Consider the following 11,189-nt stretch of genomic DNA (forward strand, 5'->3'; position numbering starts at 1 on the left):
GGTGTTTTGCCTGCATGTATGTTTATGTGAAGGTGTCAGATCTTGGAGTTACAGACAGTTGTGAGCTGCCATGTGGGTGCTGGGAATTGAACTGGGTCCTCTCTGGAAGAGCAGCCATTGCTCTTAACCGCTGAGCCATCTCTCCAGCCCCCAAAATTGTTCTATTTTTATTACTATTGTCTCTTACTATGCTTGATTTAGAAATTAAGGTTTGTCATGGGCAAATAGGGTTCAGTACAATTTGTGTGGCCTCGGGTATCCTCAAGGGACTATACAGTATTACTACTATCAAGGATAAACAACATAATCAGAGTTTAATACATGCTAGCACTAATTTAGGCCATTTCATGGCCACTCCCTAAACTTCTCATCTCTTAAGTGATACTATTATTAGCCCATTTTATACATGAGAACATGGAGGCACAGAGGCAACTTTCTCACATCTCACAGCTGCCTAGTATGACAGACATTCCTCACTTCATTTTTTTTAAGAGTCATTTTCATTTTTGTTTGTGTGTCTGTGAGAGTGGATACGATGTGTGTGCAGGTGCCCTCAGAGGTCAGGAGAGCATCAGATCCCAGGAGCTAGGATCACGGTGACTGTGACCCACTTGATGTCGGTGCCGGGAACCAAACCTGGGTCCTCTAGAAGAGCAGTTCATGCTTAACCGCCGAGCCACCTCTCCGGCCTCCCCGCTCCATTTCTCAGTCAGCCACGCACCTGCTAAAATCATCACGCCTATTTGACAGAGATGACAAAATCCTCAGAAGAAGCCTCAGCACAAATGCTCTGAAAGTAGTGGGTGGTAAGCTTCCCAAAGAATTTCTGAGGCCTTCCACGATGCAGACAGAGCTGCTGCTGTCTCTACACACACCCCGCACTAGAATTTAGGAGGGAGAGAAACAGTCCACTTAAAACTTCAGAAAGGCAACGTGAACCAAAGGAGTCTGACACCAAGGAGCAGAAGCCTGACTCCGCTGCGGTTCCAGACTTGTCCCTGCCCTCTACACACTGACATCCTCCCTCACTTCCTCGCTGAGGTCCCTGACCTTCTGATGCCTGCCCACAGCAGTCCCCACAGCCTGAACTCCACCACTGCCTCTTTGATCATCTTCCACGCCCTCGGCTTTCGCTCCCTTTCCTCTCCTACCCTGTGGGGGACTGTGGGCAACAGCTGGAGATTTGGCTGTGTGACAGCAACTAGAAGAAATGCTGGGCTATTTCCAGCAACAGACCCCAGCCCACCACAGCACGGGGAGAGTGTTCAGACAGGCTGAGGCAGGGTTGCCAGAATCAGTGTGTGCAAGGGGCCCTTGGTGTCTGCTGCTGGCCCTAGTCCAGACCACCCATTTTCACTCCCTGCCCCTAGGAGCCTCTGAACGGCAAGGCTTCTGGCCCTGGCCGGCCAAGATTCACCCACTGGGAAGGGACTCTTCTAGAAGAGGAGGCTGGACCTCGTTTGGGTCTACCTCTTGCACTTCGTACAGTGTAGTTTCCCATAAAGTCTGCTGTGTAAACAAACGAGCTCATGTCTGTCCCCTTCCTTTGGGGTCTCTCTTAAGCATGTTGGCCAGCAGGGCCCCTGCTCAGGCTGCCTACAGTGCTCATCTGAATATAAGAAGCCACCAGGCCATGCCTCCATGCTTGTCTAATACAAACGCCAGCTCCTCTGCGTCTCCCTCATCCTAGAGTACTTTTTGCCTGTCAGTCTGTCTTTCTCTTTCTTCAAGCTGTTGATGTCTTGTCACACCAACAGCAGTTCTGTGGTTTCAGGATGTCAAAGACAAGTGGACATTACGCAAAACAGGAAGGAACTTTCAAAGAAAATGTTAAGGGCATTTTTAGAATGAACCCTGTCATTGGGCCAAGCATTTACTGACGCCCCTGCCAGGCCTCTCCAGGCCCATATGGAAAGGCAGGAAGGAACCTGACCTCAGACGCTGCATGGGTCAAACTAGTCTGGCAGAATCCTGCCCCCTCCTTCAAGGCAACCTTGCTCTCACTCCAAAAAGCTCAGTGCCAAATGAGCCCCGGCAGATTCTCCGCACCAAACATGCCCTCAGAAGAGAATCTAGCTCCACTGAGAACATTCAAAATGGAGTAACTTCAAAACACGCTCCTTGGGAAGAGCCAAGCGCAGCAGCCTGAGGCTTTGTTGACGTAATCCACCAAGTCCTCGCTGAAAGCCAGCCTCTGTTACTTTCCCAGGCTTTTCCCTTAAGAGAATTCCCGGAAACGTAAAAGATTCTCACTCCACAGACCCTCCCTAGAACTCAGGAACCCGTGGTAGTAGGAAGCTGTGTCTGTTTCAGCATCTAATTTGTTGGCTCATTCCCACCTCTCCTGGGTCACATCTCGATGAGGTCAATAGCACTGGTTGGTCCACTAGTATTCATCCGGCCCTCAGCCCTGGAGCCATATTAGGCCACATAAACCTACCCAGGGATTTGGCGGCTAAGGAAACAAGTGGAGAAGTTCCTGAGGTGGCACCATCCCCACGGATTCTATTCACAGCAGGTCTGCTCAGCCAGATCTACAGATCTGCTGTGTACTGTACTCTGGCCCTGCCCTGGTACTTCCTGGGCCTTTTCTCCTTTTAATCAGAATTCTAAACATATCATTCCACGTAAGTGATATTCATTTAACAGCACTGTGCAAACCTGTCATTTCCAATGTACTTAACCCTTTGCAAGAAGGCTTGAAACCCAGGGCTTCTCAAACAGAACTCATTCTTTTTTCTCTTTTGGAAAACGTCCTACAGACACCATACACAAAGTACAATTTTGCACACAAAGCTCACCACACCACCACAAAAACAAAACCCACATATATGTGTCTAACAACAGCTGAGTGATGAGAAAGGAAAGCTATGGCACATTCCCTGACCAAGATGACACCGCTTTTGTGATTTATTGGTTAGTTTTGTTTTATTATTTTCTTGCAGTGCTGGAGATCAAGCCTGGGGCCTCACACCTGCTAGTAATCACCCTTCTACTGAATTACATCCCCATCCCACCTCTGTGATTTTTTTTTTAAAGATGCAGGACCAAGATTGTAACAGAACCTTAAATTAAAAAGAATGATCACCAGGCTAACTACATGAATTTATATCACTCTATTCTTCCTCCTGTAAAGATATCAGCCATACTGGGCATCTTAGTTAGGATTTATTTCTATTGCCATGCTAAATACCATGACCAAAAGCAACTTGGGGAGGAGAGAGTTCATTTCATCTTACACTTAGAACTGAAGCCTTGGAGAGACTGCACATTGGCTTGTTCCTACGCAGGGCTTGCCCAGCTGCTTTCCTATGGCACCCAGGACGGTCTGCCCAGGTTGGAAGCACTCACAATGGACCGGGCCCTCCCACATTGGATCAAGCCCTAAGGAAATGGACCACAGGCTTACTCATAGGCTAATCTGATGGGAGCATTTTTCCAGTTGAGGTCCCCTCTTCCCAAATGACTCTAGTTTGTGTCAAATGACATAAAAACTAGCCAGTTGGCTGAGGAGCTGAGGACGGTGCCAACACACCTGGAGCCCTAGTCCTTGAGAGGCTGCGGCAAGAGTTATAAGCCTGGGAAACCTAGCAAGACATTGTTAAAGAAAGAAAAGAAAAGAAAAGAAAGAAAGAAAGAAAGAAAGAAAGAAAGAAAGAAAGAAAGAAAGAAAGAAAGAAAGAAAGAGAGAAAGAGAGAAAGAAAGAAATCCAGAAACAAAGTATCAGCTATATTCTTAAACACTTGAAGGAAAAGACTAGCAGAAAATAGGGAGGCATGTTTATCTTAGGTGAAAAGAATGTGAGTGTACTTTTCTTTTTTTTAACTTGGCAAATTATTTTCAATGTGCCTGGGTTTTGTGTGTATGTTTTCAGAGCCGGGGATCATCAAACCTAGGACGTCATACAAGTGCTCTGCACTGAGTTATACACCCCCAACCACCTGCATTACTCTCCACAAAAGAAAGGTTACTCCTACCCTCAAAAAGAAAAAAGCAAAGAACCTTTGTCCTGACACCTCCATGAGGCAAATCATCATAGTTACACAACACACCCAGAACATACTTAAAATCACCGTCAGAGAATTCAGCAACAGCCAATAAATGATACAGCCCCTGGCCTCCATTTGTATAAGGAAGTGGAGGGCTGAGGACAAGACCACGAGTGTGTGACTCATCCCTCTGTCTCCTAATGACGAATCCCTTTAGGCCACGTTCACTTAGAACTAAGATCAGGCCAAACCACTACAACCCTCTAACCTGGAGGTCTCTGACTTTCAGAACAGGCCTTAGTGAGCTCAGGACAATGGCACCCTCACCACACCCTGCAGAGACCCAGACAAACAAAGGCTCCACAGCTGAGGTCTCTTCAGTCACAGCTGCAGTCAGCCTTTAGGAGATCTTGCCCAGTTTAGATACAGGAAGACTAGCTCTATGGAGACCATGAAATTCAGTCCCATGCCTTGCTAAGGCCCTTCAAAGTTCCAGGGCCTGGCTGGCCACTGGCCCAGGGAGCACATCAGTTATGACAGAATCAAATGTAAAACCATCACACTATCAGTCTCAAAGAGAAGCCTATTTGTCATAAGACCACTCCAGAGCGGGGGAGATGGTCCAGTGGATAAAGTTCTTGCTGTAAAATCAGGAGACCCTGAATTTGAATGCCCGTGTAAAAGCCAGACCATAGCCCGTCTATGTTCCCAGTGCTCCCACAGCCAGTGGGAGGTGGAGCCAGGAATCCAGATGCTCATGGGACAGACAGCCCTAATGAACGCAGCAGGAAACAACAAGAAACCTCGTCTCAAACACAGTGGAAGGCAAGAACTAATACCCAAAGTTGTCCTGTGACCTCCACAAGGGTGCCATGGCAAGCATACCTACACACACACACACACACACACACACACACACACACACACACACATGCATACAATTTCTTTCTTATAAAAGATTACCACTCCTCTGCATTAAAAAAAAAAAACCTGCAAATTCCAAGTAGACATTAATTAATTCAAGCAGAATTGCTGTCTCTCTTGGTAGGAACAAACAGGGAACAAAGAATGGGAATAAGGAACAGAGGCAGTAAATAAATGGGAAGTGAAGGAATCACCAGGCTTGACCAAAAAATACCTAGGTCCCTTTCACAGAGACCCTTCATCCACTGAGCCCAATGCCTCCAGGTGAACCGGTTGACTGTGCGTCCAAAGTCTGAATGGTTCAGGGCAGAATCTGTGGGAGGGCTCAGACTGACTTGGCACCAACTGCCCCATCATTCTCAACCCCTAAATTAGCCTGGAAATCCCTACCCTGCTGCTACTCAAAGACCATAATACCCAGGCAGATGGCCGTTGATATCTTATTATAATCATTATAAAGCAGCAAGTTAAGATTACCCAGCAGAGCTAATGGACGGCTTCGGAAAGAAAAGGAACATTTTCACACAATCAAATAAAACCAGGACAGAAGAACTCTGATATCAAGCCTAGTTTCTCTCTGAATGAAAGGAGGGCAGCATAGTGTCAGGGAAAGGGACACACACACAGTCCAGAGAGGCTGGGATAGTAATTATGTCTCTCCTGCCTAAACTGTGAACTGCTACAAGGGAGACCTCTTCCTTCTCTGTAGCTCTAGAGCTCCACACAGTCCACACTGTAAATGAATGAAGTTACCACTCACCCCGACATGCACATAAGACCTTTCAGAGGAAGGGATGCACAAGCACCCTTAGAAAGATCTTCTTTCAATCAAGGCAACTCCTGGTCCTCTGGGCATTAACCTGAGGCAAGAATACCACCGAGTCCCCCCACCAGGAACGCTAACCCGAGAAACCATGGTTAAATCCAATCCTGCTTTTGGCTCTTGTTTTCCATGTCCCAAGGAACATCTACCAGATTATCTGATGCCCTCCCGACACGGTGGTTCCCACACTCGTTCAGAGCCTGGGATTTTTTTTTCCCCCAGTGCTGGGATTAAACCCAAGGCCTTGTATATGCAACCACTGAGCCACATCTGTAGCAAGTGTAAAATAACTAACAGGCAGGGATCACTTCTGCTGCCATAATGCTATTTGGGAGAAATGAACAGGTTTCACAATTAAAAAAAAAAAAAAGATCCAGACCGTCATGGAGGGTATTTCTGAAGGACCTTGGCCACCAGGTTTCCATGTTCTAACTACCTGACTGTGTCTGAGATGGGAAGAGTTGGGGCCTTGTAATACTTTTCCTGGAACATATATCTCTGCTCCAGGCAAGTTAGGGTATGTCTAATGTGACTGTTAGAGACAGTGGGATCTGTGTGCACATCAATAAATTATTGCCTCCAGAGAAAAGCAGCAAGACAAAACTGGCTTAAAGGGCTAGTTACCCAAATCCAAAAATGCAAGATCTGCATCCAGGTGAGGACCTCCTCTAACCCCGAGGATGAAATTCCACCCTAAAACATAGGGTGATGAGGTCCCGAGTCATCCCAGAATGGGAAGTCAAGGACAGCCCTCTCCCACGTGTACAGTACAGGCTGTTCTAATCAGCTTGCTTGTGTCTGCATGTGCACACGTGGGTGAAGGCAGCAACATGATAAAGAGAAATGTCTGAGAGCCAAGAGCCCAGAAGAGACCTAGCAAGCACTTCATCTTCAATGTCACAAGCCATGGCGGAGGCTCGGCTAAAGGCTCCCCCCAAAAAGCCAGGGAAGCTGGCTAAGAAAAAGTACTCTAAGAGGGCCTTGCTTACCTACAGCTCCTGTTTGCTTCTAGATAAGAATCCTCAGCCAGCAAGATGGCTCAGCAGGTAGAGGTGTTTGCAACCAAGCTTGACCACGTGAGTTCCATCCCTGAGACCCATATCCCGGAAGACCCATAGGGTAGAAAACTACTGACTCCCACAAGTTATCCTCCAAACTCCACACTCACACCATGGCACATGGATCCACATATACACATACACAAATACACAAAAGCAGCACACACATTAATCCTCCCTTTTCAACACATGAAGGGTATCTCCTTAAAGCATAGTTGGGCAAGAGGGGCCTCTGAGGTTTAAGATGCCCAGAACTCACCGCCCCCTTGAAGGATTTGTACTATCTGTCCCAGGCCCCCAGCGGAGCCAGCTAGCCCTGCTTCCCGAAATCAAGCCAACTGATATGGTGTCCACCTTCTCCAGCAACACCACACCCAAAATGCCTGTGCCACAGCCAGTCAAATCACATTGAGCTGTGCCAAATATGAGCAGATAAAACATTCTGGATAAAGATAAACATTCCAGGAAAGAACTGCAAGGCTGCGGCTCCTCCCATCCCAGGCAAGCGTCCAGGTGGCCAGAAAAGAGAGCCTGGTTGCCGTGATCAGTACAGTACACAGTGCACAGTTACCTGAGGGCCTGTCACAAGGCTAGAGAAAAAAAGCCTGAAGTAACTGGAATTCTCTGGGCAAGTTGGAGAACTTCTCAGGAAAGGCCAGCTAACCCCTGGAGCCCACACTGGAGTCAGGGAGGGTGGGACAGACAGCCAAGGACTCACACTAGCCCCACAGGAGAGGAGTCCCCCACCACCACCACTAGTACTCCAAACAATACAGCCTGCCCCCGGTCACACCCATTGTAGCAGCACAATTCTAACCTGAGCCTATCTAACATCCACTCAAATGTTCCAATAGACCAAAGACAGATCTACAAGTGACCTAACAGCAGCTTGGTCTGGTCCCTCGCCACCTCAAAGTTACCAGCTATCAACTGAAAAAGATCCAAGCATCTGGTTTAGACTGCTGGACACTAGAAAGTAGAGGAAAGTCGGGGAAAGAAACTGTAAGTAGTGAAAGAGCCACTGTGCTAACCCCAGGGATGCTTTCTCCCAAAAACCTCAAAACCACACACAGCCAAGGGCTTTGGCTGACACCTGCCCGGCAGGACAGATGGGCTGGACTACCCCCCCCACACACACACACACAGTCCCTGGCAGATTTAAAGCTTTCTTAAGATTCCTCCTGGCCAGGAACTGCCCTCCAAAAGTTGCACCCAATCATTCAACTCTAGGAGCTTAATAAATAAATAAATAAAACTTCTACCCTCATTTCTGGCGTTGTGGCCTCAGCAGCAGCCTGAACATCAGTCCCATGCAAGACACATGAAGGTAGCCAAGCTAGAAAAGGCCCGGCCCTCTGGCTCCACAGTCTAAAAATGTTCTCTCAGGAAGGCCCTGTTGAGCTGTCTATTTCAGAATTAATTCAGCAACACCACATTACCAAACCCAACCCAAGAGAACTATAGTCACCACTGTCTCTCAGATTTCAGCAGGAAGACCCTATACTCCAAACAACTATAACCATGTTCACCTGGTTTTCGTTTTTTGAAACGGGGTCTGATGTATGTCAGGCTAGCCTCCAACTTACTACACAGAAGATGACCTTGAACTGATCCTACTGTCTTGACCTCTCAAGCGCTATGATTACAGACACATACCACCATGCTCTCAGTTTTACGTGGTGTTGGGATGGAACCCAAGGCTTTCCGCACGCTAGGCAAGCACTCCTCCAACTGAGCTATGTCCCTGGCCCTAGGAACTTGACTAATTTGATCTGCATAATGCCCAGGCAACAACCAAAAACAAAAGCAAAAGGCCCAGACACTGTGGTCTGGGGACCCACTCTCTTCCTCCTCTGTGTTCTTCAGGGCCATCTCCACGGGGGCCTAAGAAAACCTCAGACTGTATTGCTGGTTACTTGCTATCTGGGACCTAGCGGCTACTATGTACACAATCTCAACCAGTCCTAAAATAACCCTGTGAGGGAAGCACGGACAAGCCTATGTTACACACTAGGAAGGAACACTATCATGTTTGAAGCTGGACATTTATCAGTAGGATTAATATTCTACTTCACTTTCCATAGGGCTATTCCTGTTTCCCAGATCAACAACCAAGTCCAAAGGAATTCAATTTTCTGCTCATGTTTGGCCAATTCCAAGAGGTTCCTCCCAAACTTGATATGAAAATATTGAAGTAATTATTGGAGAAATTGAGCAAGAGACTATAGGAAGGCCTGCTCTGCCAGGGCTCTCCGGGAACGTGACAGAACTGCTGGCAGACTGCCTGCCTGTTTGTGGGGAGGTGGGGCTCCTCCAAACAGCATTCTCTAAAACCTGGCACTAGAAATGAGCAGCCACCTGGCTGGTAGCGGTGGAAGCAACCTGTGGTCTACAGGGCAAACAGGAGGTCTACCCTGGGCCAGCCTCCTAGTACTAGAAAGGTAAACCAATCTACCGGCTCCCTGCCTGGTGAAGGCCAGGGTTCAGTTCAGCTAGTCAAGTAATGCCAGGAAAGTGCAGCCCCCAGCGATCCGGATAATTTTAGCCCTCCAGTCCCCTGAGTACACAGGCCCTCTGCGCCTGGAGAGCGACAGGCTCACTTTGGTTAAGAGGAACCTTGAGGCGGAGGAACATGGGGTGGGAGACGGAAGGCCCCTTGGTCCAGGAAATCCCACAAATGTAGCAACTTTGTAAAAGTTCATCCTCATTATTTCAACTCTTAGTTACGGTGTTTCATTTACTCCTTCAAAACAACCCCCTAAATAGATGCGGTTTATTATCTCCATTTACCAGAAAGAAACCTTAAAGAGAAAGTTGAGTCACTTGTTCAAAGGCGGAGTGGAGGAGGCTGGTGGTGAAGGAGGTGGTTTGCTCGCTGCCGGTCCCGTCCCCAAACGGTAGAAGTTGCTACCGGTGTTGCTACAGGTAGGCAAGGCTGGAAGCAGCCTTTCAGTCTACCGTCTACCCTAAACCGACCCCAACTCCAAAACGTCCTGAGCCTTGGGCCAGAACAAGGATGTTTCCAGGGCCTTCTCTGGTGCTGGGGCCAGAGGAGCATGAGGGCTTCCCAACAGGGCCCCAGCCTCTGAGACACTAGGCAACCTCTCCCAGGGCAGCCCCGAAGTTGGTCTTGGGGATGATCAGAACCTGGAGGCTGGCAGTCCTAAAGTAGAACATAGGATAACGTCCCGGGGACCCCGTAGAGGAAATCCGAGGCGTCCCTGACCTTGGATCTTAGTTCTTACCGAGCAGCGGGGACTCCTCCGGGCAAGCGGGTAGCGACAACAGCGCAGTGGTAGGGGGCACTGGGACCGAAGTCAAGTTGCTCTTCTGGCCGGGGTCAAAAGCCGCACCGGGGCTGGTGTCGGGACCCGGCCGAGGCTTCGAGGAGACTCCTAAAGGAGGCGGCGGTCGCGCGCCCCGAGGCCGGAGCTCTCCCGAGGGCTGCTTGCTGGCGGCGGCGGCGCCGCCGCTCGTGCCGCCCTGGAGTGGCGAGGAAACTCCCACCAGCTGGGGCAGGCGGCTCAGGTCGCGGCCCGAGAGGTAGTAGACCAGGGTGACGCCGAGGTGCAGCGCGCAGACGGCCACGAGCAGGAGGCAGGCCCGCTGTAGGGTCGCGCCCGGCATCGCGGCGCTGCCGCCCAGGAGCGGTTCCCGAAACCTCATCTTCCCGCCGCGGCTTTAAGAGGGGGTGGGCTACGGCTGAGAGGGCGGCCCGCCCGCAGGCCGCCCGCCAGGAGCCACCCGACCACAGCGATCGAGGGAGGGGCCGAGGTGGGGGGGAGGGAGCTAGGGAGCTCAGCGCCGGCCGCCCGCGGCGGAAAGCCGACACCCCGGGCCGCCGGACTCAGGAGAGATCAGCAGGGAGCCACAGGCGCGGATGGGCACGGGGCGGGGCCTCCGCCGGGGGCGGGGCCTCCACCGGGTTTTCAGAAGTCGAGGAGAGCGGAACCTGAGGGGGCGGGGCCTCGGGGCGGGGCCGCAACGCGGGTCTCTGAGGAGGGCGGGGCTTGAGGGACGAGGCGGGGGGTGGACGAGACCCAGGGGCGGGACCTTCAGCCGGGGTTTCAGGCCGCTAAGGGAGGGCGGGGCTTGAGGGGCGGGCCCACGGGAGGGTGGGATGGATGCAGGACGCAGCGGCTCCTGGGGACTAAACGTGGCGCTCCGCCAGCCCCACTGCATCCAGGGGTTGAACCGGCATCCCACGCCCAGCGGCGCTCGGCTTTCCCTTCTAGCGTTCACCGTGGGGCTTAAGTCTCTTCAGACCGTGCCTCCTCGTTCAACGAGCTGCTCTCGGGTGTGCGCTTGGGACAGGAGCGTGTGAGGCCAAGAGGACTGGCGGGTAGCCCTTGGGGTTAGTGAGAAACTGGAGCGGAGAAAGGTCGTCTAGGAAA

General features: G+C 50.4%; 1 protein-coding gene across 1 annotated transcript in view; it reads right to left on the bottom strand.

Annotated features, from left to right (window-relative positions):
* Positions 1–10,683, bottom strand: part of B4galt1 (beta-1,4-galactosyltransferase 1) — a 48,091-nt gene extending 37,408 nt beyond the window's left edge. The window contains exon 1 of the mRNA XM_028884053.2: positions 10,041–10,683. Within this exon, the coding sequence (XP_028739886.1) occupies positions 10,041–10,461 (421 nt within the window). The 5' untranslated portion in view covers positions 10,462–10,683. The remainder of the gene's footprint in view (positions 1–10,040) is intronic.
* Positions 10,684–11,189: the final 506 nt, after the last annotated feature.

Source organism: Peromyscus leucopus, chromosome 2 (assembly GCF_004664715.2).
Source record: "Peromyscus leucopus breed LL Stock chromosome 2, UCI_PerLeu_2.1, whole genome shotgun sequence".
Classification (NCBI taxonomy): Eukaryota; Metazoa; Chordata; class Mammalia; order Rodentia; family Cricetidae; genus Peromyscus; species Peromyscus leucopus.